Raw genomic sequence first — 27,674 nt, 5'->3', positions numbered from 1 at the left:
GCTGTTTTTACACTGTTCTTCTAATTGATTGGTTCGCCATTTTTGTTACTATTTTTGAACTTCACATCTCCATCCCTTACAGTTTGTTTGCCATTTTTTTTGGACCTTTATAATTGTGTCCATAGTCCATGTATCTGTATAGTTGTGAATATATTTTCTCGTTCACGTTTTGTAAAACATTTCTCTCAAATGTGATACTTTAAGTTCATGCATATGCCAATATTATATGTGAAACTCGAATCTCACCCGACTGGCTTGGGATTAGAACTTCAACTTCCAAGTGTTCGTAGTACATCGACCATCTTGGATGTCTATGATTTGGATTTTCGCCACAACTTTATATTATCAACTAGATACATTATTATCAATGTATTTCCTCACTCTTGTTTTGTAAAATATTTTTTTCAAATGTAACTCATACTCGAACATATTTATCATCAGAGCTTATATTATACAACAAGTGTCGCACAATCGCTGTCTCTTGTGATGCAATTAATTAATTAGTTTTTGAAAATTCTAAATGGAAAAGTTCCGATATTTAATGTCATTTTTTTAGTTCCATGATGATTCTAGTCTAATATTTAATGATATTTCTTTAATTCCATAAGGATTTCCTCTTTAATTTTTTATTTAAAAAATCATCTTGTTGATTACTTACAATATATATATATATATATATATATATATTTATAGTTTTCAGATGTTTTCTTTTTCAAAAAAGAACTTTTTTTTTTAATTAAACTTATAAATACTATTAATTGTGTATTTTTAGAGATAGTTTTGAAAATTTAAAGAAAGATTTAAAAATTTTAACTTTTAACTTTTTTATTATTTATTTTTTTTATGAAATTTTAGATATAAAGTGAAATGATTTCTTTAAAAATATGAAAGAAAAAAAAAATTCAACCCAATTGTTTTAAAAATATAAAAAATTTAGTTTATCATTTAATGTATATAATATTTTAAGTTGTGCTAATAATTAAAATAATTTAGTAAAAAACTAAAGTAAAAAATTACAAGAAAACATTTTCTGTTAAAAATAAAATCATTTAAACTGAAATTTAATAATTTGAAACATTAATTAAAATTTTAATGGGTTGATGTGAAAATAAAGTTAGATTCAAGTTTATTAATTTTCTATTTATAATTATTTCGTTAGTTATCGAACTAAAGGCATATAGATTAGGATTAAGACTAGCTAGCAAATATTGTTTACTTTAGCCTCCTCCCCGGGTTTTAAAAAGCTGTCTATTAGGAAGAAGCTTTCGCACCTTTAAGGAATGGTTCGTTCCCCTCTCCAATCGAAACCTAATTATAGTTATAATTATACATAGTTGGGACGGTGTTTAACACAAAAACAATATAGTGAAACAAAACCATTCTTCCCTAATCATGACGTAACATTGAACGCTTAAAACTTTGTTGTGTTGCAGCCATGGGAAACACAAAAAAAAACCATCTCTTATAAGTACTAGTTTCGTTCTCTTCTTCCGAGCTCTTTGGTATTCGGGGCCCACTCGTGAGTGCTCAAGTCAGTTTAAGTATTCAACTTCGTTGTCATAAAACTCATAGGACTTTTTCGGTCGATAACTCGAGTTCTAAGTTCTAGGCAGATGATCACCAATAAATTCGAATCCATTCCCACAAAGTCTTTACTTCATCCCCTCGCTATAACGACTACTAAACTAAGCCAACCTCGAGTAGTTTATTTCGAAGTCAACATTTAACTCAGCTAGATAAACAAGTAACCTCCAATGAAAAGTAACTTAGAACTATCAAATCTCAAAAGTTAACGAACTTTCAAGGCCATAACTATACCCATTGCTGACCATTGCTACTTTCTGTCTGCACGAGAGAAGCGAGCAACGCCTATGAACGCCTAGGAAAGAGAATCCGACTGCCACCAATCCCTCTTCTTAGTTCTTTGCTGTTAAAAAGAGGCAAGCCATCAGGTTTTAACAATGATAAGTAACAAAATGATAAGGCAAAGAATAGGCCTTCACATACCTTAACACTTCTCGTATCAGTGCCCCATCATTGTTAATGTAAGCATCATCACTTTCTTCATCTTGTTTGCATCAATCCATTTCTGGAGGACCTGAAGAACAATTCAGTTCTAATATTCTACAACAGAATCATCCTGGGAGTTCCAATCATCATTCATTTTCGAACACCGGATGCAATCGAGAGATATCAAATGATGAATAGAAAACCGAGTAGTAATCCTATGTCAATTCATATGCTCGAGACTAGCAAACTGTCTCAATTCTCACCAGCTTGATGGTAGTTTGATTCCCACAAGCAAATGTGTGAAATAGCTTAAGGTTTCAAATTAATACGAAAAACTGAAGAACGTTTGAATCATTAAGGAACGTTCAATGTAAGAGGGTGGGCTAGAAATGGTACAATCCTGATAGAACAAAAGTAAACCGACTAGTAATCCTATGTCACTTCATATGCTCGAGACTAGCAAACTGTCTTGATTCTTAACAGTTTGATTCCCACAAGCATATTTCAGTCTTGAACTAATTTGTGATGAAATTGCTAAAGGTTTCGAAGTAATACAAAAAACTGAAGAACGTTCAGATCATTAAGAAACATTCAATATAGTAACTAATTCAGGACGTTCAAACAGAAGAACGTTCAAATCATTACGAAAAACTGAAGAACGTTCAATATACGAAACACAAAAGTGATTACCAGTAACCAATTCAGGATTTCTATAAGTGCATCTTTGCCTAGGAGCTAAGAGTTTCGAAGTAATACGAAAAACTGCAGAACGTTCAATAAACGAAAAACAAAAGTGATACCAGTAACCAATTCAAGATTCTATAAGTGCATCTTTGCCTAGGAGCTAAAGGAAGAACAATGCCATCATATTAACAACTTGCTGATTAGGTTAACAAAAGAACAAAAGAACTGGCTTATTGGTCAAGATCACAGGACTTCATCCAACCCGACAAGCATGTTCATCAAAAAAAACAAGACTTCCAAAATTTACAATAATCGATCTGCTTCAGCAGAGATTATGCCAGTCATATAATTCAGTACAGAAACGTCAGACGTTCGAATTAGCAAGTAATTCATCTCAAGAGTCAGTTACCTACATTCTTCAATGCAATAATCATCAGCAGTCAACCAGAAGAGCACCAAGATTCAGAACTCGAGCTTTCGGCACAAACCCAAGTCCAAATTGCGCGATTTTCTCGAGGGCTTAACAGGCGCAGCGGGACAAGTTTGAGCAATCCCAGTTATGAATGAAGCAGGAGGGGTATTACAATCAAGAGAATCAGTATGAGAGCTTGTGATCATAGCAAGAGAAGATTCAGCCTGATGGGAGATAATCAGTTCCAAGAGATTTTCATAAACAGCCTCCAAGAGCTCACTATCAGTAATGGTTTGTTCTTCTTCAGATTCCACGAACTGCAATGAAGAAGAAGAAGAAGCAGAAGAAGAAGAATCAAACTGAAGGCGACGAGCAACAAATCCAACAGAGCCACTAAAACACTTTCTACAGAGAGGAGCTAAAGCCAAATGAGCAGGGCCAGGGGAAAAGGGATCAAAAACACCATCCTTGGGAGTGCGAGGGCTACAAAGAGGAGGCTCTAAAGGATCAGAAGAGCTCAATACAAGAGCTCTGCTAGTCACAACCTGAGTGAGTGGGGATTTCGAATCAGAAGGAAAATCGCTACTCTCTCTATCGGCATCAGGCGTTGAAGGCTCAATCGGAGCTCGTAGCTCAACAATCTCCGGCTGAGCTTCGTCTTTACTGCAACATTTGCTCGGCGACTGATCCGATTCCTTAGATTCATCAGTACATCGCGCAAAATCCATCCTGAACAATCGCGGAACAAATGAAATAAAAAAAAAAAAAAAAAAAAAAAAAAAAAAAAAAAAAACCCTAATCACAGCTAGAGAGTGAAAACGGAGAATCGCCGAACAAAAACGCGAAAACATATCCGCAAGAACAACAAAAACAATGAATACGATCGAAAAACGCAATGAAAATGGCGAAAAACTTCTCGGAAATCGAAGATTTCATATTCAAACAACATCAACGAGGCAAAAAAATAAAAAACACTGAAAAATCATATAAAAAATGAAAGAATAGAGAGAAAATTACCTGGCGCTGCTGATTAGAAGGAATCAAAGTGAAGACGGCGATGGAAAAGGGACGAGGAAAGCTTAAAGTGGGAGATTTCGGCTCGAAAAACTAGAAAAACTTGAAGGGAAATGGAAATGGAAATGGAGTCTTTGAAGAGTGAAACTGGAAACTGTAGATCACAATCCATCGAACGGTCATCTTTAATCTTCTTCCTCTTCTTCTCTCTCTTCCAAAATCCAAAACGGTTGAAAGAGGGAGAAGCTTTCGATCGATTCGGGTGGGATGAAATCTTGATTTTTGGTAGAGTCGAAATTTTTTTGGAATTACAAATTGTTATCTCCTCCATTACAATTTTCATTTTAACTCTCAAAATAAATCATAGCTTCTATTATTAAATTATAAATTTGTATATGAAATAAATTTGGGATTAGGGTTTGTAAAATTACCAAATCATAAACCAAGAACAGAGAATTAGGGCACAAGTTCAATAGAAATGAAGAACAGAGAAAAAATAAATAAATAATATATGGTTTGTAAAAAATAAATAAAAATATTTAAAAAATGTATTTCAATTTTTTTTTAATTTTGTAGGGATAAATTTATTTTCTTTTTATAAATATTTAATTAGTGGAGTGAATTTAGCCTGAATTAAAAAATAATTTTAATATATTAAACATAAATTAAAAGTTTTAAAATATATTTTAAAAGAGTTTTGATATTGGTAACCGATAATAACAGTGTGTTGTAGCTCGTGAATGTTTGATATTTGAATATTACCAGATTTTAATCATGAATGTAATATGTATTGTAATTATTTAGCTGAATAAAAGAATAATTCGACAACCCAATTTAACCTGGATAATCTTTTTTACAAGAAATTTCGGGTTGAATTAGTTGGTGCATGGAGTAACTCGAATATAGTTCACAACCCAACCGAACCTATTTGAGTTACTCTGGTCTCCGACCCATCCAACTCAAAAACTCAAAATTTCGGGTTGGTTCAAAAGATTCTCAAACCCAGATGTGTTCGAACTATATTCACTCTAAATTCTACAACAAACTTCCAAAAATTGCATTTCATTAATTTGTTTTAATGAATGGGCAATTTGTTTTAATGAATTTCATTTCATTAATTTTCTTACTCATTTTTTATATATACATAAAAAAAAAATAAAATTTATATAAAAAAAATTTGGAGATGAAATTTACTATTTTCATGTACAGTAAATAAATAGATGAGTATTTTTAGAATTACCCTAATAATCTCACAGTAATTTTAAATGGTAAATAAAATAATTAAAATTATTATTTAAAATTAAATAATTAATTATGAAGTTTTAAGACATAAATTCCAATACTTTAATTATATTATTTAAATATTAAATGACAATTTCAACCACGTCTTAATATATTCAATAATTAATCAAATTTATAATTTTTAAGTTTGATTTATCGGATTATTTGAGTAATTTATTTATAATAAAAAATAATAGGTTAGTTCGTAAAAAATTATTTATTTATTTTTAAATATTTATCTAAAATTTTCAATGTTGGTATATTTTAATTTTAGAGGGTGAGAATAAATAATAAAAAAATAATTATGAAATTAAATGAATATATGTATTATCTTAAAATTAATAATAAATTTGAATTTGTTTTTTCCAACACAATCAATCCTTATGAACCTAACCCAATCTAAACTCATCACCTTTAATTAAAAGAATAAAATAAAATAAAAATTATTGGGCCAAGAAGATGGGCTAAGGTTCAGAAACAAATGGGCTCAGCCCAAGCCCAAGCCCAAGCCCAAGCCCAAAAGGTTATTTCAATCTTTTTCATATATACCATTTTAATTAATTAGAAAATAAGGGAAAATTTTATTTTTAAAAAATAAAATAGAATTAAATATATATTTACAAATCTCAATTAAATATAAAAACAAAAAAAAAATATTTAATTTACAAATAAATATTATGACACTTATTCAAGTGTAATATTTATTAATTTATTTTAATATTTTGACGACGACTTTACTCGATGCTTCTCCGTCAAGGAAAGTCATGAAAAGGAAAAGAGATAATAAATAAATTGAATAGACGTAAGAGAAAGAACCGTTCTTATTATCCATCTTGAAAAATAATAAATGTAGCTAAAAAATATGGTATAAACACGAGAAAAAAAATTTATGCAACGAAATTATTTTATTTATATCCATTATAAAATTATTTTATTATTTATTACCACATTAAATTTTAAGTAAACGTTAATTATTGTTAAATAAATTTAGTTGAAGTGTAATTATTACATTAATAATTACAACTTAATTAATAATTAAAGAAATGAGAGATGACGTCTTTATTTAATTATTTAGCTGGCAAAATTCATGTGTGGAAAGAGGGAAGGAATCTTACTATTATATTTATCATATAAAATAAATAAATAAATAAATAAATATATAGTTGGTTCATAGAATCTAGACATTATAATTATTATTTTGTTTATAGCTTAGAGTTCGATTTCAAGGATATATAATTTTTTATTATTATTATTTTGTTTATATTTCTTAGACGCTCGAGTTCGATTCCAGGGATATATAAATTTATTATTATTATTATTTTGTTTATATTTCTTAGAAGCTCGAGTTCGATTCCAAGGATATATAATTTTTTTTTATTATTATTTTGTTTATATTTTTTAGACGCTCGAGTTCGATTCCAGGGATATATAATTTTTTATTATTATTATTTTGTTTATATTTCTTAGAAGCTCGAGTTCAATTCTAGGGATATATAAATTTTTTATTATTATTATTTTGTTTATATTTCTTAGGGCTCTTTAACATCTATCTTTAGAAATGTTTTGTCGGTATTTAGGTGTCTTTAGTTTTATGACAATGTTGAACTATGTTAATATGTTACCGTTTTCGCTTGTTGTTTTTTATTGATTTTTTTATGTGAAGAAGAACTAAGAGTTCGACTCCACGGATATTTATAATTTTTTTTATTATTTTATTTATATATTTTTAGGGCTTCTAACATCTATCATGTCAGTATTTAGTTGTCTTTAATTTTATGACAAAATTGAACTAGGTTAATATGTTACAATTTTCGCTTGTTGTTTTTTTTATTGATTTTTGTATGTAAATAAGAACTATTATGTTAATATATTACCATTTTCACTCGTTGTTTTTTATTGATTTTTTATGTAAATAATTATAGATCTATTTGTGTTTGTTTGTGAAGTTTTAATATATTTTATCTAAGATGTTATCACAATAATTATAAATTATGGATAAATAAAACTTTAAAAAAAAAATTTAACAACTAGACACCCTAACCCGAAAATAGAGGGTTGGGTTGGGTTACCAATCCAACCAACCCGAACTTTTGGGTTTGGTCAAAAAAATCCTTCAACCCAACCCAACTTGAACCATGTATATCCTTAACCTAAAGCAAATTCACAAGAACTTATGCTAAAAAAAGGACAATATCATATCATTGTGGAGAGTCGTGTTCATCTAACTGCATTAACCCGAAAATTTAAGGATATTTTAAACTTTTTTTCCTAAACAGAATCACGGAAGTCTTAAGGACAAAACTTGTAATTTAACGAGAAAAAAAAGTTCGGTTTTTATTCTCGGGAATATTCCAAACACATCACCATCATCAGGTGGTGTACATCAGTGATGTGCCCAAAACCAATTTGAATACGCAATCACACTCTAATTACCCATACAAAAGAGATATCATAGCTTTTAACGTTATGGTAAATTTACATGGTTCGATTTACATATTTATGATTGACACGTCTTATGAGATTGAATTTATGTCGTTTGTGGGACGAAGAAATCTTCTAGCTTTGATTATCGATTCACAAGGTTAATTTTGAACATAAAATTTTCGCTCGACCAATTTAGGACAAATACTGTCACAATAGGAATTTTGCCTTTTAGAGAAATATAGCTGCATTTTGGAACATTTTCTTCACGTTATCCAAAAGTTATTAACTCTTATAAAAATGACTCTTTTGCCCCTAAAATTATTACATACCACAAGATGACTACGAGCATATGATATTCTCATGTATACTTATGATCGTTCACGTGCACGACTCAAAATTTGCAAGAAAAATCTTAAATTCAAAGGAAAATATGCATCAAGGTGATGTTCACACCCCTAAATTTAGATCATCGTTTGTTTTTTAAGTGATAAAAACATGTATTTTTGAGTTGAGGGTAAGAAAGTCTTTTAGCTAACTGGCTACGAAGAAAACGTGTAAAGGTGTTGATGAGATATTGTACGTTCAATTTTTTGTTTTTGGAATGAAATTTTATGTGTTTGCTGAAAGAGCTTGAAATTTCGTTAGCTACCGAGTCTCGATCACAAAATAATAAGAATGTTTGTGGGTCGAGTTGAGACATTTTTTAGGCCTAATCCAATTGTTCAGATGGTAAGTTTCTTCAATCCAAACGACCTTATTATATAATGAGCCTAACTTAACCGAACCCAAATTTTTTTGAGTTGGGTAGGTTCAGGTTGTTCGGATTATTTATTCGAAGTGTTTTTTTTTGCACGTTTATCTTTCTTGAATATTTGTTGGTATCCAAGTACAATTATTTCCCTTTGCCTTTAGTTACCTTCTTTCAATTCAAATTGGTTATTATTTGCTCTTGTATATGGATTTTTTCTTTGGTCGGATTACGAGCTTTAGTTCTATATTTCGAACTTATTGAATCAATAATTTTGGCTGATCACGAGTATCACGTTATTTCTTCAATTAACGAAAATATGAGTTTAAGACGTATGAACTGCACTAAACTTAAAAAAACTTCAATCGAATCATAAACCAAATCAATAAATTAAGGGTTGATCCTACGTACTAGATCAACAAGTCAAAGGGTAATTCAATACATGATCAACAAGCAAAATTTGCTCGAGAACATCAGTTGGAAAGGGAAACAAAGTATTCCTTATAAGGGCATGGAAACCTCTCTCTAGTGGACACGTTTTAAAACTGTGAGGCTGATGACGATACGTAACGGGCAAAAACGGACAATATCTATTAGCGGTGAGTTTGAACTGTTACAAATGGTATCAGAGCCAGACACCGAGTGATGTGCCAACAAAGATCCCACATGGTTGAAGAGAGGAACAGAACATTCTTTATAAGAGTATAAGCCTTTTCCCAACCACAGTGTTTTTTTAATTATAAATATTTAAATATGATATTATTGAGGGAAGGAATATGAGTTTATTTAAATGATTTAAAATATAATAATATTAACATAAAATAATTTTAGGCACTATATTTTATTTGGTTATTTGCTTTTAGGCCGGGAGTTACGAAGGAAACCTCGAGCTCATATTGGTCATGGGTTGAGAACGGGAATTGAATTCTCTGAAACCTAATTTATCGTTGTTCCTCAGTAGCTCAGTGGTAGAGCGGTCGGCTGTTAACCGATTGGTCGTAGGTTCGAATCCTACTTGGGGAGATTTGATTCATTCCGAATTTTGAATGAAAGGGTTCGCTTTGACCGTTAAGAGTAGGTAACCCGTTCCGTTCCCTGTGTCTTTGTTTCTATTGCATTCTATCTCATCGTATCAAATTCTGTTCTGCGATATTTGAGAATCACCGTCAATACCTCGGTGTAGGTCCGGGATAATCCTTTGTTCCACCGTCTGGGTCTATTTACAACTAGCCAATTAAGATTTCTCAGATGTATAGTACCATTATATTAAATTTCTCAGATCCACCATAAGAGAGAAGTCTAGAATTAAATTATCTCTCAATATCAAAGATCTAGAAATAAGATTTGGAACATTGTTCTATCATTTCATAATATCCGACCTTTTTCCATTGCAACAAATTATGAAATTAAAATAATAAATAAAATTTTCTAACAAATTACTACTAGTTATAGTAATCTCATCTGCTACATGTAACACATGAAATAACGATTGAAGCAAGTCTATCCAATTTTGTATTCTCATCTGCTACATGTAACACATGAAATAACGATTGAAGCAAGTCTATCCAATTTTGTATATAAAAGTGAATGTTTGTTGAATATTCTTTGTTTTTTTATCGTGTAATAGGTCAAGTTTGAATATTTGTAACAATGTGATCCTTACCGAGCGTGCTAATATAACTTTTAATTATATTATTTTATATATTTTTTAAAAGTGTAAAGAATAAAATAATGATAAAATGTCACTTATCACTTATCAGCTGTGGTTCTCATTGACAGTCCCACAAACGACAGACATTATCACCCACAGGTTGCTTAATGTCTTCTATCTAAGGACAAATTTGTAATTTCCTATTTTCTATTTTTATTTTTATTTTTATTCACCTTTTAAATTAGTGCAATTTTTAATTTTATTGCATTTCTTGAAAATAATCTCTTTTTTATGTGGTTGATGTGACAATTTTCATTATTATTGTTATTTCAATTTTCTCATATTTTTAGTTTTAAATTTAGTATAATTTTTTTTTATTTAATAAATAAGATATTGTTAAGCTAATAATTTAGACGGTTCAAACGACCAAAAATAAAAAATAAAAAATAATTATTTTAGAAATTATTTTAATTTTTTAAAATTATTAACGAAAGCATATTCTTTATCTATTTATTGTGTTCCCTTTTTGTCGCTATCTGTCTTTTATTAAATTATTATTTTCTTTTTTAAAAAAAAACATAAAGTGAAAGTTTTTAATAATTCAATTTCTCGGGTACACGTGTACTATTTCCTTTGGCTTCGGAAAGCATCTTTTATATTTTATTTTTTAATTTATTAAAATAAAATATATTAATTTTTTTTAGAATTGATAAAGATATCATTTTAAATATGCAATTATATATTTACTTTTTTTTTTAATCTAGTTATTATTTAAAATTATATAAATTAAATTTCTAAAAATACCCTTTAAACTTTTTAAAATATAAAAATATAAAAAATTCAATAAACTTTTAAAATTTTAATTTATTAAAAAAAATTAAAATTTTAAAAATAAATTAAGTATTATTATTATTTTAAATATTCCAAAATAGTGGAGTCGTATTATTGTTCTTATTTTGCCCTTACGTTTAATAAATTTTTATTTGACCCTTCGATATTAGTGACTCTTCGAGTGTAGTTGTTTGTTAAGTCCAATAAATGAAATTGATGTTAAAAGAGACAAAACTATACCATCGTTGAAAAAGTTGACAATCCGAACCATTGAGTTGGGTCTAAAAAAATGTTTCAATGTGACCCAACACAACCCACGAACACGCCTATCGTTGCTAATGAAATATGCGACTTGAATCAGCGCACTTTGACGAGATGCCACTATTTGACTAGAGGTGACTAAACATTGAATTGGTGTATCCTTTACCGTTCCTCTTCTGCCCTTTAAGTTTTTAGTAATTTCTTGTAACAGCTCAAACTCATCACTGCCCGAGTCCACCGTTAGCAGATATTGTCCTCTTTGGACTTGCCCTTTCTTATAACAACTCAATCGTAGCTTGCCTTTTCTTATAACAGTTAAAGCCCACTGCTAACAAATATTGTCCTCTTTCGACTTTCCATTTCGGACTTCCTCTCTAATGGTTTTAAAACGCGGGTTCCACACCGTTATAAGGAATGTTTCGTTCCCCTCTCCAACCGACGTGAAATCTCACATTTATAATTTATCCTTTGTTGATGGCACGTTGCTTGAATAGGTGCAATTTATACTATGAAATATATTTGCTCGTGCAACCCTTCACATTCTTTTTTTGCCCTTCCGTTTCTAATCGATTCTTATTTTTTTCTTTTAACAATGAAACGTAACTCTCAACGTTATTCACACAAATCGAACGTTATCGGGGTCGAAAAATTATTTAAATATAACAAGATCTTTTTAAAAAATCACTCAATAAACTACATAAAATAAATAAACTTCAATCCAATTTAATTTTGGACATTTTTTCTCTGAAATATTTAATATTAATTAATGAATTCCCATGTTCTTTAAAGCAACTAAATTATTATCATAGGTCCACGTGGCAGCATAAAGTTTTTTTTAATATAATATTACAATTAAAACATTAAAAAATTAGTTATAAAAAATAAAATAATAGTTATTATAATATACCTTTTCCTTTTCTTTTTGGTTGTTGGTTTGTTCTTAGTACACATCATCTCATTCGAGTCATTCACTTAGCTCAATTATTATTGCACTTTAAGTTTAAAAGCAATAATTCAAATAAAAGGAAATTACATTTTTACCCCTAATTTTAAGATAATAATTGTATTAATTTAATCCTTTATTGTAATTTTGTATTAATTTTAAGTGAAAATGGGTAACTTTTAGTACTATTTGAGCTCGAATTGAACAAAACTAATATTTAGGACTGCAAAACTAAGCTCGAAATCAAATAGGTCGAGATCAAGACATACCATGGACCCAAATGTTCGTGAGCTTGCCTCGACTAGAGCCGACTAGGCTGAGTCCTAGGTGGGCTTATCAACCAAAGGGCGTGTGTTCATGTTGTAGATATTTTGTACGAGATTGACGTGATGAGAGAAGTAAGACACATATTACCTTTTTCGTATCTATATCCTTCACTGAAAAATCAATACTAAGATAGGAGCAGGGGTTTCGTGGAAAATATAGCACGTTTCTCGGATTGGAACCAATGACTTACGTCTATTTCTTAGGGCGTTTAAAGAGTGTGACTCTAACGTTTAGTTAAAAAAAAGGGTCGGAACTAATCGAGATCAATAGGAAGTCCCGAAATTTATTGACAAAGTTCATGCCACGACGATCCATATGAAAGGCAGTTTTGTTGATGCATTCTCCAACTTCGAATGAGTTTGAAGCCTTAGACACATTTTTTTGAAGACTTTTCGTTATGTTTCTCTCTCTATCGGTCTCGCTACTTCGTTCCTATCTCTAAAGGGTTAGGGTGACAACCTTGATTGGGTGCCCCACTGCCCCTCAAAGATCTCCAGTAAACTCGGGCTCAAGGAGGCCTTTTCGTGAATTTCTTGAAGAGCACGAGTCACCTCTTCATCAAAAGAAATGAACGACAAAAAAAAACATCGTTCAGTCCCACTCCCTATCCTTTCCTCTATACTGAATCCTACCGAGAAGTTTAGGAAGTAGTTTTTAACCGAGTCCCTTAGTCTTCCATACACTGCAACACACCCAAAAAGAAACGAGCTACGCATAAATTAAACTTGGAGATGAAAGTCTTCTTTCATTTCTCGACAGTGAAGTAAGACTAAGCTCGTGAGCTTATTATCCTAGGTCAAACACAGTTGGTAGATCCCATTTTTTACGTCCCCATGTAAACTCATATATCGTTCAGAACTTCCAGAATAGGTACATCAACGACATCTTAAAACCTATAAACTAATTTAGACATGAGAGCTGGCGTTACAAGTATCAAATCGATATCACAAATATTAATATAATAAAAATTGAAGTTTATTTATTAATTTAAATAATTTAAATAATTTAAATATTATAATTCCATTGGTTTGAGTTTTTAAGCTTATATTAAGTTTGACACCTATCTAGAAGATTTCCTGACGTAATATATTTGTTTAAAATATTATTATGAACCATTTTTTATTTATAATATAAAGAAATTTATTTATATTTTTGGCCCACAAAATATTTTATTATTAATATAATATGGTTGAAACTTTGAAAATAAGTTGCTAATGTCGCTTTTATTTATATTTTAAAAACCCCATAATATTTATTATTAATATATTTATCATTAAAACTTTGAAAGTAAATTATTAATACGAATTTTCAGTAAGCAAAAAATATTTATTATTATTATTATTTTTTGTTTCTTATTTTTTTATTTGAAATATAATTGAGTAGATAAAATGTAAAATAAATAATTATGTGATATTCGTTGAAATAAAAAGAACGCAATTATTACAAATTTGAATAAATAATACTAAAAGCATTAAATTTTTGCTGACATTTCATTGAGTATTAATAAAATTATAAATAATATTTATAATAATTAGTTTAAATTCGTCAAAGAGGGTATAATGTATATTTATTAATTTAAATAATTTTATTGAATTTTATTACGTTAAATTAATAAAAAAAAACTTTTTAACTAACCAAAACTCTTAATTCTTTATAAAATATCTCTAAAATAAATAAAAGTATTTTTTTTAATTTTTTTAAAATATTTAAATGTATCAATAAAACCTTTTTATTGCGAAAATTTTGATTAAACATTTTTTTTTTAATTTAAGGGATATTTTAAATTCTTTTTAAAAAGTTGCCAAATTTATTTTTTATTTAAAATTAAAAGTAAATATATTTTTTAATTTTTTTAATTTAAAAGTATTATTAAAATTTTTGAAAATTTCGAATATTTTTATTATTATTATTTTCGAAACTGAAATACAAAATAAAGAAAGGAGTTAAAAGAGAGTTATAAGTAACGTCCCATCAGAAAAAAGGAAAGAGATGGAACGCAAAATATCCTTTTGGTCCTTACATTTTACCATAATTAACATTTAGCCTCTAAACTTCAAAATATTATGTTTTTTTTCTTCTTATAATTTAAATTTAATTTTTATTTAGTCCCTAAAATTCAATTATTTTCTTTTGGTCCTTAAATTTTAATATTTACAATTTTACCTTTTGATTTTTTTTCGTTATGTTAATGTCTATAAATTAATTTAATTAATTATTAGATCATTTTATTCTATATTAAAATTAATTAAAAAGTCACATCATAATTATTTTAAATTAAAACGTCAAATATGAAAATTAGGGGTAAAAATGTAAATATTCAAATTTTTGAACTAAACGAACTCTCTGAACTCAAAATTTAGTAAGTAAAAATGTAACATTTGAAAACCGAGAAACTGGATAAAACTATAATTTCTCTAAATTTAAGGATCAATTAGAAACCAAGAATTATCGAATAAATTTATTGATTAAAAAATAAAATATAAAAACCGAAAAATTTTGAATGGTTGGAAGCATCGAATAACGTTCGATTAAACGTGTTTATGGTGGTTGGTTTGTTCCTATAACATTCTCTCATTTGTCTTGTCAATGTTTTAGGTTCATTATTGGAGCACTTTGGAAATAAAGAGAAGAAAATAAAGCATAAAAATACAAATTAGAGAAAATTGATGTTTTTTAAAACTTTTAATATTTACATTTTTGTCTCTTCGTTTTAACATTAAAACAATACAAAAATAAACCTTTTTACGACAAAACGTAAAACGTGACCTTCACTGTATGGGATGAATTTCAGTACTGTACAAGACATAGAAGTTACAGTTATAACTATCTGTTGGACGTTTTTTCGAACTGAAACAGTAATTACTGATATTGAACTACTAAGACTGAACAGTAAAATGGTATGGACTCTTTTCATTAGGTACGACTGATATGAATCTGCAGTAGTATAGGAACTATTAATATTTTTTATAAGGGACGATTAATTCATGTAATAAGTAGACCTTAACCTATGTTGGTTAGTGGTCATTTAATAAGGTGACGTATTTTTAACAACCCTCATCTTATTCATTACATATATTATTGAGAAGGGTCGTTTTTTTACGAGGGCATCGCTAACCACAATCACAATGACGTGGTTCGATCGTTGTTATAGAAAAGTCGATTCTAACTGGGTAGAGTGTAGCTAGCGCGTTAGGTTTGCTAAAGACTATTCGAGACTGAAGTCATTCGTGGGTCACTAGAGAAGATAAATACTCGTGTAGGGTGAGTAGGGTTGTCACTGTTCGTAATTGCAGTCACCGTGGTGGGTTCGATGTCGTCATCCATATTGAGGGTCCACAAAAGATAAAATTTTAGAGGAGGGTGTATTCTTCAAATTATTAAAAATTGAGGGCCATGGATAGAAATTTTTTAAAAATTATATATAAATAGGAAAATAAAAGTTTTTCCAAATATTTAGTGAAAAAATAATTTATGAAAATCATCCACTTTGATCGGTGAACTTACCGCGTAAGGAAGTACGTCCAAAATTAAATGGAAAAGTAAACGAAGTACAGATTAAATTAAAATTTTGATCTGGGCGGATTTTGCTGCGCCAAGTGTTGATGTTTGGCGACGAATTGGATTGAAACCCAGACAGTTCAAGAACAGATTCGAGATTTTCATGAACAATCGTAAGTAAATTCGTAATTCAACCGATTAATTAGTTTGCTTTATTAAGCTTGTGAAATCGTGCATCTGTGGCATATGAGTGTCAAATCGCGCAGTCGTTTTCGACCTACGGATTGTCCGGGGCTATCCTTAGAAAGATTCGACTTCAACGTCAGACAGTGGGAACTCGGCAGCGCAATATTTGTCGTGCGATTGATTTATTACCAGGTTGCGCAAATCGCCATTGCCAGAGCTTGATTTTATTTTTTGCAGATTAGGATCTGTTCTTGTTTCCGAGTTCGGAGGCTATCTTCTTTATGTAAGTGTTTTCTCGTTTTTATCTTTTGGTTTGATGAATCTTTATATTCAGTATCAGAGCATAAACGGTTTTTTCAAGAAATTTCTGTCGCTATCAGCATTTCTTTATCGGGCATTCTATTTCTGGGTTTTGTTTACCGATTAATGATTATTTGTTCATGATGCTACTTCCGAAGTGGTTTTAGGCTGTTGTTTTGATGCTTAAATTCGTAGTTTGGATTATGTTTTATGTTCAGGAAAAACTGAGAAACAATTTGCCGAGCTTCTTGTTTCGATTAAGCCGCGGTTTTGAGAACGAAACCTGTATTGGATTTCACCCTCCCCCGGCGGAAGATCGGAAGATTAGGTGAAGAACAGATAAGGTTAACGAGGAGATAAGCATGGAAAGATTCCTCTCAGCCATCGTCTCAGAAGCTGCGGCGAGTGGGAACTCTCTGCTCGTCACTATAAAGATTGCAGTGCTACCCATAGCCAAAGTTTTCACCATGTGCTTTCTGGGTTTTCTCATGGCATCCAAATATGTCAATATCTTGCCTGCGAGTGGAAGGAAACTTTTGAATGGGGTATGCTTACTTAAATTCCATCTAATCTTTACTATGAACAAACTCGCGAACTGATTTCCAGATGCATAGCTTATGATTAGTATTTAGATGAACTCATATGATTTGTTCTGTTTCTTGTGCTGCAGTTGGTCTTTTCGCTTTTGCTTCCATGTTTAATATTCTCTCAGCTCGGGCAAGCTATTACTGTTGAGAAAATGCTTAAATGGTGGGAGCTAAATAGAGATATGTACACATTTTCCTGTTTTGATTTGAATCTTTTTTACTGAGAACATGTCATCCAACTTGTGAATCAGGTGGTTTATTCCCGTAAATGTTGTTCTGGCTGCCACTTCAGGTTCCATAATAGGATTAATCGTTGCATTAATTGTTCGTCCTCCATACCCCTTCTTCAAGTTCACGATTGTACAAATTGGAATTGGTAAACCACTTGATCTTGGAACAGTTCTTTGACAGTATGTGTTTGTTCCTATTTCTTTCACTTGGCTGGCTGGTTATTTCAGACATCTGTTAGTCCATTAGTTTGCAACTAGCTCCCTATGGCCTGTTAGTTTGTAGTTGTAAAACTAGAATAATATTTCCCTTCTCCCGAGTTGTGCATCAGTTTTGTATGCACTAACTAAATGGCACTGCGAGGTTTGTGCTGCATGCGACACAAATCAATCGTGTTGGCCAGACATCAATACACGATTGCAGAGAAATAAGTTAGGAGAGTTGTTCGAATGAGTATACGTTAATAATAACTTGATGGATCATGGGATGAATCTGAGTGCTCCAAAATAGCTAATTCAATCAAGGCCAACCTAGTCTAATAGGGAATCTCCAATGAATTGCCTTATATGATGATGCTAGCACATACTATACAACCTGATATGTTTTCCTTGCCTACCTAAAACTCAAGCTGAGTTTCTTTTTAGTGTGGGGAGGTGATGTAGTAAGTTTGAGTTATATACTGCATGTGTGAGCGCATTTTCTTCTCCCAATTCCATAGTAGTTTCTTGTTTTTGTTATCTTTTTTTTTTCCCCCCCAGATACCCGGTATTGAGGGTCCCACCCCAACTAATTTGGGGTACCCATGCCTGCTCCAGGCCTGGACACAGTCTTGTTTCTAGTTAGAAGTTAGTTAATATCTAGTTTGTAACCAAGGCTGCCGAAGGCAGTGTACAACTTGTATAAATCATGTCATTAACATTATGGAGTTAACAATGATTGAATAATAAAGNNNNTCCCCCCCCCCCCCCCTTCCCTCTCTTGGACTGTGCATCATACTTGTATTTTAGAATCAGTTTTAAGTAATAATAGTCAATAAACACTTCCTGTATTGTCAAAAGTTGCAATATCCTTAACCATGTGTCTTAATTCATCCCTCTTTTCTTTTTCCTTCTTTGTGTGAAAGATGAAGAATGGATCGAATAAATCATAGCCTTTCTGTACTTTGTAATACTGTACTGTTTCTATGTTAGCGAAAATGCTTACTGAACTTTATGATTTGGTTTCCTCACATGAATATACTATTTATGCATCCTTGTTACAATTCTATGTTTTGTTGTTGGTAGGGAACATTGGGAATGTGCCTCTCGTTCTCATTGCAGCTCTTTGTAGAGACGATTCCAATCCTTTTGGTGATTCAGAGAAGTGCAGCACTGATGGGATTGCTTATATTTCATTTGGCCAGTGGGTGGGTTTTTCAGCACTTTTGACTCATTAGAACCTGTGCATTTATCTAAGTTGGATATTAAGTATTTAATAGATTAAGTACCATTGTTCCAATTGGTTTTCTCAATCAAATTCCTTTTTTACTTACTCTCCCATGCAATTAACTCAAGATGGGGTGCCTTTTCTGTAACTCTTTCAGGAACTTTTTACCTTATGAATGGCTTTGTTTCATGGGCAAAAAAAAAAAAAAAAAAAAAAACAACGTCCATTCCTAGCTAAGTTTACTTAATGAAAATACTAATAATACTCATTTTTTTTATTGTGAAGGTTGGTGCTATTATCCTCTACACCTATGTTTATGCGATGTTGGCGCCTCCTCCGGAGGGTACATTTGACATCAAAGATCAAAATATTCCAGTTAAGAACCTGCTAAAGGATAATTCACCTGCGCATGTACCCTTGCTCGTTCAAGAGGTAGCTCCAACATATCCAGATGCTTCTAAGAAGGACGAGGTGAGACTTTATTTTGATTTGTTGTTTGTATTGTCATATTCAGTTGAAGGGATTCACGCTGAGGTTCATTTTCATTAGTCAGCTTACAATAGCATGTCTTATATTTCTGAGAATTCTAAGACTAAAATGGAATATGAATTATGGATGTAAATGTTATCATCTTCAATTTCGAGCAGATACTCTGTTTTTGGGTTATTTATTGTTGCCTTAGTTATGGTTTTATGGAAACAAATTTACTCTTAGTTATGAAACTAATGTTTTGTTAATTTGTCGAGAGTATTTTGGATCAGTTATGTGACAAATTCTGAGTTGCCTGTCATAATTGATTGCATAAATTTCCTTTGGATGCAGACTAAGGGCTTCCTTATGTATTGGTTTGAGAAATTGAAGCTCAAGCAAATTTTTCAGCCTCCTATTATTGCTTCGGTTAGTACATTATCCGTATTTTAATGTATTATAGTCTACCACTGATTCTATGAAACATATATAATTAGTGAATACAAGATAAATTTCATGTGAGCATTTTGTCCATCCTCCTTTGAAATTGTGAACTGAAATGATGTACTCGAGAAAAATGAGTTGGGTTTGTTCTCTTGTAAAGGCAAAACTTGTGAAGGGGAAAAAAAGAGAGCATAAAGAAGAGCACGAGACTTTCATATGATAACATATATATCCCAAAGTTGTCTCTTCGGGATCATCTGCTCTTGGGGTTCTTGTTAAATTGATGAAGTTTTTGAACTTCCAGATTCAGATATCTTTCCACATTCTTTGTCATCGTTCTTAATTGGTTATGCAATCTGTTGTAGGTCCTAGCTATGATATTGGGTGTAATACCATTCTTAAGGCGATTGATCTTTACCCCGGATGCTCCACTGTTTTTCTTCACTGATAGCTGCATAATGCTCGGGTAAACACTGTTGCTTATTATTTTGTATTATAACTCTTTCGCTTTGCTCACCGATGAGCGTGCACTGAGGTTCTTTTCTTGGAGGGTTTCTTTTAGGCTATTGTTTAGAATAGCTGCGAGATGCATAAACTTAAATTTCTACATACCTGTGATGATCATGTCATAAGGATTCAAATTAGACATCAACAGAGGATTCCATGTATCTCTTTGGCTTTTGTTTCCTTACTTCTCGTTGAGGATGCCAACATAGTTACTAATCACAATCAGGTTGAAGTGGAGAAGGTTTTGGTAAAGGCAACATTTTTATTGGTAGAGGGGTTTGTAGACAATCCAAAAACTAAACCATCTTGGCTCAAAGTGGGCAATATCATACTACCTTCGTAAAATGTTGAGAGACCTACTGTCCTAACACATTCTTCACCAGCCTCCTTGTACTTCCTTCCTAGGCTGTTATGGTGTTGTGTAAGTTACAGGCCCTTGGTGCTCTGAAATTATAGTTCTTGCAGCTGTCAGGTTAAAAACGAAGTCTTCAAGGTGGCACTTGAAGAAAAATGCCGAGTAGCTTGTATCGAGATTTCAATATCGGAAAACATGAGATTTTTCTTTCCTTTTTGGACTAGTTATCCATGTCCTCCAGGTAGAAAAGATTGGATACCCTTGGAGCTTGTTTTGTTGAGATGACAACATAAAAACAATGGTTAAAAGGATAGTAGCGTAATGTTGTTTTGTGCCTCTTAGTTAGTTTTTATCGGTCTTTCGTACTTGTTGCTCGTGCTCTGATGTTCCTTTTTCTTCTAATGCTCCTTTTGGTTTACTAGTCTTGGCCGGTCAGGAGACTCCTGGGACAGTATTACTATTATCACTGTTAAGAGTTGCATATTCGACATGCCACTAGCTCTTTAGGAGATGAGGCTAGATGAGGCTAGATTATTGTGCCTGATAAAAGGATCATTTGTTCGTATGCATCTCAATCATTAGCCCCGTGCAATATCCCAGCATGTCGAGTGTGCTGTGATTTTTATGATGGATTTACTAATGGTTTATGCACATAACTATAAAATTTTAATTACCACTACAATCTAACAGCGCTTGTGGTTGTCAGGGAGGCTATGATTCCATGCATCCTGTTGGCATTGGGAGGAAACCTCGTTGAAGGTTAGCGCCGTTCCAATGATGATAATTTTCTGTTATAGTTGAAGAGATATATAGCTTATTTGCAAATAAGATCAGGAATAACTTTACGTTAAAATTTACTCATCAACTTAAGCTTTTGTATTAGCATCGAAAGTGTCTTGTGTTCAAACCTTTGTATTGTCATTTCTTTTCGATTAATATTGTTTTTTATTAAGTTTTTTAGTTGATTAGTGATCTAACTGTTCCTTGATAGAGCTCAAGTAAACTCGGACTACGGACAGAATTTATTAACTTCAATTTGCTTTGCAGGTCCTGGAAGTTCAAAACTCGGGCTACGGACTACTGCTGCTATTATTTTTGCACGGTTGGTTTTGGTGCCTCCTACGGGACTCGGCATTGTCATGTTAGCTGACAAGCTTGGCTTCCTTCCTCCCGATGACAAAATGTTCCGATTCGTTCTTCTTCTCCAGCATTCGATGCCAACATCTGTCCTCTCGAGTAAGTTTCAAAGAAAGTCATTCCAATGCTTAAAAAAGGATTTACACACTTGATAAGTCATTCCAAATAGACCATAGACTGTAATAGAAGAGAACCGAATGTTGGTTTTAATACAAACCCATCGAACTTACGAAACCAATTCTTATTTGTAGGCGCGGTGGCTACTTTGAGGGGTTGTGGTAGAGAATCGGCTGCAATTCTTTTCTGGGTTCATATATTTGCTATCATCTCAATGGCTGGATGGTTCATCCTCTATTTCAGGATACTGTTCTAAGGAAATTGCAACCTTGTGAATACGTTTCATATTCCAGTCCTGCATATTCTTTATTAGAATTGTCACAAGAGAAGAACAATATCATCTAGGAATAGTATTTTTTTGTTTGAGATGATTGTATCATCATAAGGCTAAGCAAATTAATGGTTGTTTCTATACCGTATGAAGAGATTTTATATTAATGAATAAATTTTGACTGCCTTATATTTTCAATAACTTACAGAAATATGTATTAAAAATAAAACGTTCTTTAGTGGAACTTTACCTTTTCCTGGTCATGACCAAGAAACCATCTGTTTTACTTAGTGGGTTGGGAATGCTCGAGTTATCGTGTAGCTCATGTTGGATTAATCGTACTGGAGTTGGGCCAGAGCAATGAACTTATTTGAAATGGCTCATTTCAACCTGAGAAGTCCATGTATGAACAAGGGGTTCGATTTTGTTGATGATCATTAAAAAAAAATCAAACAAATATATAGTTCTATTTACATAAATTGTAAGAGGTATACATTGACAATCGAACCAATTGGCATGTGTTTATTACTGCCCCATTGTGTCCACAAGCAAGGCAAAATTTGCTTTGTGGGTTTAAATCAACTCTTCTACTTCCAACACTTGAGAAAAAAAACTGAAACTTTACTGAACTAAATGCCGAAAACCTTAGATTTCAATCCTGGGAAATTAACAAAACAACACGCATTAGTTCGGTTTTTCAGACCGAACCTGGCGATCGATTGCTAGACAACTTACCACCATCTCCTGGTTCTGTTCTCTCTTTGGTTTGATGAATCTGCACCGCGTGTATCAAGCTGCCTTCTGTCAGTGATTCGACCTCCGGAGGGATTTCCAACCCAAAACATCAGGGCAATACCTACGAGACCAACTACCGGAGCTGCGACGAATAGCCAACTTCGTCGACCTCTCCCTGAATTGTAACTATTACTAACAGCAGGGTCTATGTTGCTCAGCTCCTCTCCTTGGCTGGTATCGAACTCTGGATTTGCTCCAACTCCGTTCAAGTCGCTGCGACTTTCAAGTCTAGTTACTTGATGCTGAAGTCGTTGGATCTCTGCAGCATTGGTACTACTTTGCTTTCCCTCTTCGTAATCATGATCATCAGTTGGAAGCTCATATCGACAAAGGGGACACGAATTCCGTGCAGACAACCATGGCAAGATGCAGGGAGGGTGGTAGAGATGAAGACAAGGCAGTTGATTCACTTCAACCCCTACAAGAAAGAAATCCTTGCAAATTGCACAAGATATAATGTCATGCTTCAAATGTTCTTTAGAAATCACCAAACGTGAGAGATTTTTCACAAAAGAGATGGCTGCAGGAGGCGCTCCACGTCTTGAAATGGTCGTCTCGGCAATTTGCTCGAGCAGTTCTTCAAAGCTTTGTCTGTCAAGATAGTCACCAGAATCCCCAACGTAAGATACTGATTCCGATTGTGCGTAGTTGGTAATCGAATAAAATCGCATGTTCCTCCTGATTTGCCCAGGAGACGAACCCTGTCTGTCGAGGTAGTCACCAGAATCCCCCAACTCCGACTGTGCATTGTTGGTAATTGAATAAAATTGCCTGTTCCTCCTGACTTGCTCACGAGCCGAACCCTCGTATTCGGACGAAGAAAGTTCTTCATTCCAGTTACCATAATTTCCTCTCCCAGTAGCACTAGAAACATGAAAATCTTGAAGTGCATCATGCTCTGTGTCAGCTTCCGTTAATTCACCACGATCATCCTCCTCGTCGCTCGAGTCCCAATGGACGACACCAGCACGCATTGGATCAATGTCTGTATCAGTATCAACATCGGATCCCCCATCTGGAAGAACAAAATTGTCTGTATCCAAGAAACTATGTCCATCCAGGGAAGCATCCGAGTCACCCCCATAAGTTCTATAGGAAACAACATCACTATCACCATAAGAATGCCTGTAAGGTCCAAAACTGAAATTTGATTCACTCTCCCCAAACATAGAGTCCAAACTATCTAAACCATCATTTTCAGAGTCGGAATATACTTGCCGCCATCTTCTAGATTGATTAGGGGTCGTATGGGAACTCGAGTGCTGCATGAAATCAGCAGCACTGGAACCATTGGTATAACGATCACCGTGACCAGAGATGCTGGATTGCCTTTGCCTCACCACCAAGTTAATCATCTGGGTAAATTCCTGTGAAAAAAGATTTTCAGCAGACACCGAACTACCATGCCTTGTTCTTCTTCCTCTTGGCGTTGTCCTGTGAGACGAATCTCGTAAAGGGGTTTCAATATCTTCAAATAACAAAAATTTACAATCGCCACATATACCAATGGCTTCAGATTCAGCAGTGGCATCGTTATCAGGTTCTAGGACACTTCGGCAGAACGCACAAGTTAGCGGCTGAACTGGACCAAGTTCGTTGACTTGTTGATTACTGTCCATGATGATGTGAGCAGTGGATTGAGAAAACTCCTCCAAGATTCTTTGCGAGTCAATGTCCATCTAAAACGAGACTAGCGAGCACAAATAACGAACGTTAGAAAACCAATATGATGTTCAAGAAGTGATGAAACAGTAGCCTAAAAGTGAGACCAAATCAGATTACTGTCATGTGAGATCCCACGTTGGTTGGAGAGGAGAATAAAACATTCCTTATAAAGGTGTGGAAATCTCTCCCTAGTAGATGCGTTTTAAAACCTTGAGGGGAAGCCCAGAAAGGAAAGTTCAAAGAGGACAATATCTGCTAACGGTGGGCTTGGGCTGTTAAAAATAGTATCAGAGCCACACACTGGGTGACGTGCCAGCGAGGACGCTAGGCCCCCCAAGGGAGGTGGATTGTGAGATCCCACATCGATTAGAGAGGGGAACAAAGCATTCCTTCTAAGGGTGTGGAAACATCTCCCTTGTAGACACATTTAAAAACCTTGAAGGAAAACCCATAAAGGAAAGCCCATGAGAACAATATTTACTAGCGGTGGGATTGGGCTGTTACAAATGGTATCAGAGCCAGACACCGAGCAGTTTTCTAGCAAAGATGCTAACCCCCCAGAGGGATGGATTGTGAGATCCCACATCAGTTAGAGAGGGAAACGAAGCATTGGTTCTAAGGGTGTGGATGCCTCTCCCTAGTAGACACATTTTAAAACCTTGAGAAGAAGCCCATAAGGGAAAATCCAAAGAGGACAATATCTGCTAGCGGTGGGATTGGGCTATTACATGTTAGTACACTGACAACTACTCCCCACCCTCTACAAACTCTAGATGGGAAAAGATCAAAAGAGAGAACAACATCAGACATGCAGTATTACATAACATCATCACCCCTTCATTCTCAACCTCACTTCACTCTCTTCATTTCAAACTAAACCATATTCTTATCTCAATCTAAATTGAACTGCCCTTTAATCAATAGCATGGAACAGTCCAATCTCCCTCCATTGATCAAAACTTGAACTGTAAGAACTCCTAAAGCATGAAAGATAGTGAACCAGGGAAGAATCTTCTCAAACCATGATGGGAGTTAATAAAGAACTAATATCAGCCACAAGTTCCATCCCCAATTTGGATACTAAAACCTTCAACAATTGCTAACATAGATATCAAGGATTCAACGAATCATACAACAATGGTACTCCCTCCGATACCAAGTTAGCAAGCCAGAGACCAAAAACCCCAAATCAGAAACCAAACCATATTCTCAGAGACACAAAAACGGCACTACAAACAATTAGGGCAAACGAAAATAATGCATAAAAGATATCAGAAAAGACGAATATGGGACGTGATTATTACCAGTGAGTTTGCTCTCAGTCCTTCAAAACTCCAACACTCGGCTCAAGCTCATCCAATCGAAGACAACGAAGAAAATAAGACAATCCGCGGAAAGAGCAAAGCGAATGAGGCAAATAATTGAAGAACGCTGTTCAGAATCATCCGTCGTGTGTCGGTTAAAATGGTACGAAGACGAACAGAAATCAGAGGGTAAAACGGAAAACAATGGGGATTTTCAGGCGGAGGTCAACGGAGTTTTTCGTGAAAAGCGATTTGTAGGAGTCGCGGCCGCCATTGGAGGATGGAAATCGAGAACTTCCAAAATCAAAACGCGCGGTGTGATTGACATTGACCCACCAACATTCCTCGAACAAAGAAGAAAAAGAAATCAACAAAAATTAGAGAGTGGAATTGAATGATTCATTCGTGTATCTGAATGTTGATCAAACTTTGATCTAGTTGGTTTCTTTGCGCCAAGAAAAAGTTGGATTTCTAGATAAAGTGCCTGAAATGGGTCCGATTGATTCGCCGCTCTTCGAATGTTATGGGCCTCACTCAGAGCCTCCCATGGCTCAGCCTATCCACCACTGCGCCCGGCCCTGGTTGCTCCTTTTAATGGGTAATCTTCGTTCTCTCATATAATTTATATTATAAAATGTAAAACATCGACCGATCGTAGCTGCCTTTAGGTGGCGATGGTTGTTCATGATCATCACCATAGACGGGTGGTGATAACTCATCGATATTAATTGCATGTTAATTGTTTATAATTATTCATATTGTTATGATAGGACTGATAGAAAAGTTACTACGATCCGTATTAGCATACGAATAGCTATACACTATGGTTTATTGGTTTCATTTGATCAGTCATATAATAGTTTTGTATATCTAATCCGAACGGATAAACTTTTTTACTGAGTATTTTTAATATTCACCTTGTTTTCAAATGATACCTTTTCAGTAACGGTTGCGATCAGTTATTATATGAAAAGTCGGATCGTTAGTAAATTGCATAAGAACAGACTCTCCGCTCGAGTTTTTTTTCTACTTTTATATTTTTAAAATTAAATATATTCATTCAAATGAATAATTTTTATTTGCTAATTATCAATAAAGTCGTGCATGAACCAAAAACGTATGAAAGCTCCGTATTATTCTTGTAACACTTTGCTCAAGCTCATATTCACCCGTAATTTTTATTTTTAAATATGAACAAAATTGTGTTTGTACACGGGTTAAGTTGGGTTAGGTTGTGTTAAGGATATTTAGTAATAAATTATAGTTTACCATATATATTATATTTGATATTTTATTATGCCTTATTATCGTAGTTATCTTTCCATTTATTACTATTTCTATATCCTTGTAATTCATTTGATTATAAATAAGATAACTTTCACACCATTTAGGTGTGGTGGATTAATCAAGCATTCATATGGTATTAGAGCCCTTTCGGTTTAACAACCATAATCCTTTCTTTTCAATGGCTTTTGAATCCTCTAATCTTCTTCTCCACCACCCCTGCTGGTTTTGACGCCACAGTGGCAGTCTTCATGGCTGTCGTAGTCGGAGCCGATTGATTACTCTTCGACTCCACCCTATTGACCTCCAAATCACATTTCGTCATACTCTGTACATACAACCTCACCTTTTTCAACCAAATCGGTTTTCCCCTTGGCCAATATAGTCTCTCTCATTTTCTTCCCAATCAACCTTCATCATTCACATAAACCCTAACCTAAACCTATCAACCTTTTTGCATAGATTTACCTTCGGAATCTAGGTGCCGCATTGGTCTATTCGCCAACCAAGTTACCGC

The 27,674-nt window shown here is 33.3% G+C and overlaps 3 protein-coding genes, 1 long non-coding RNA gene and 1 other non-coding gene across 9 annotated transcripts; 3 read left to right on the top strand and 2 right to left on the bottom strand.

Moving 5' to 3' along the window:
- Positions 1 to 1,234: 1,234 nt before the first annotated feature.
- Positions 1,235 to 9,801, top strand: LOC111478353. Its single transcript, XR_002717454.1, has 3 exons — positions 1,235 to 1,246; positions 4,537 to 4,541; positions 9,464 to 9,801. It is a non-coding gene; the product is annotated as an uncharacterized LOC111478353 (long non-coding RNA).
- LOC111478311 lies at positions 1,555 to 4,471 on the bottom strand. 4 transcript variants are annotated; one of them, XR_002717432.1, is made up of 4 exons: positions 4,124 to 4,471; positions 3,104 to 3,835; positions 2,008 to 2,098; positions 1,555 to 1,927 (listed from the first exon to the last, which is right to left on the bottom strand). XR_002717432.1 is itself a non-coding variant. In XM_023122509.1 (2 exons), exon 2 carries the CDS (start codon positions 3,832 to 3,834, stop codon positions 3,157 to 3,159), a length of 678 nt encoding a protein of 225 aa, XP_022978277.1. In that variant the 5' UTR covers position 3,835; positions 4,124 to 4,471; the 3' UTR covers positions 2,805 to 3,156. The 4 variants fall into 4 exon arrangements, 1 of the variants encoding a protein (XP_022978277.1); XR_002717433.1 differs by having other exon boundaries at positions 3,108 to 3,835; XR_002717434.1 differs by having other exon boundaries at positions 2,008 to 2,089; positions 3,108 to 3,835.
- TRNAN-GUU lies at positions 9,525 to 9,596 on the top strand. Its single transcript has one exon. It is a non-coding gene; the product is annotated as a tRNA-Asn (tRNA).
- Positions 9,802 to 16,048: 6,247 nt separating the features above from the next.
- Positions 16,049 to 22,310, top strand: LOC111478252 (protein PIN-LIKES 6). Of its 2 annotated transcripts, XM_023122427.1 has the most exons (12): positions 16,049 to 16,257; positions 16,508 to 16,553; positions 16,789 to 17,115; positions 17,241 to 17,320; positions 17,409 to 17,533; positions 18,669 to 18,790; positions 19,096 to 19,281; positions 19,633 to 19,707; positions 20,088 to 20,188; positions 21,291 to 21,343; positions 21,632 to 21,820; positions 21,973 to 22,310. In XM_023122427.1, exons 3-12 carry the CDS (start codon positions 16,933 to 16,935, stop codon positions 22,092 to 22,094), a joined length of 1,236 nt encoding a protein of 411 aa, XP_022978195.1. In that variant the 5' UTR covers positions 16,049 to 16,257; positions 16,508 to 16,553; positions 16,789 to 16,932; the 3' UTR covers positions 22,095 to 22,310. The 2 variants fall into 2 exon arrangements, with proteins under 2 accessions (XP_022978195.1, XP_022978194.1); XM_023122426.1 differs by lacking the exon at positions 16,049 to 16,257 and having other exon boundaries at positions 16,265 to 16,553.
- Positions 22,311 to 22,353: 43 nt separating this feature from the next.
- Positions 22,354 to 26,448, bottom strand: LOC111477725 (E3 ubiquitin-protein ligase Praja-2). The gene is made up of 3 exons (XM_023121604.1): positions 25,874 to 26,448; positions 22,845 to 24,594; positions 22,354 to 22,499 (listed from the first exon to the last, which is right to left on the bottom strand). The coding sequence occupies exons 2-3, from the start codon at positions 24,581 to 24,583 to the stop codon at positions 22,490 to 22,492; spliced, it is 1,749 nt and encodes a 582-aa protein (XP_022977372.1). The 5' UTR covers positions 24,584 to 24,594; positions 25,874 to 26,448; the 3' UTR covers positions 22,354 to 22,489.
- Between the last annotated feature and the right edge of the window lie 1,226 nt (positions 26,449 to 27,674).

The sequence above is a fragment of the Cucurbita maxima genome, unplaced genomic scaffold (assembly GCF_002738345.1).
Source record: "Cucurbita maxima cultivar Rimu unplaced genomic scaffold, Cmax_1.0 Cma_Scf00004, whole genome shotgun sequence".
Taxonomy (NCBI): Eukaryota; Viridiplantae; Streptophyta; class Magnoliopsida; order Cucurbitales; family Cucurbitaceae; genus Cucurbita; species Cucurbita maxima.
The sequence above is the reverse complement of the archived record's forward strand: the minus strand, read 5'-3'. Positions and strand labels throughout refer to the sequence as shown.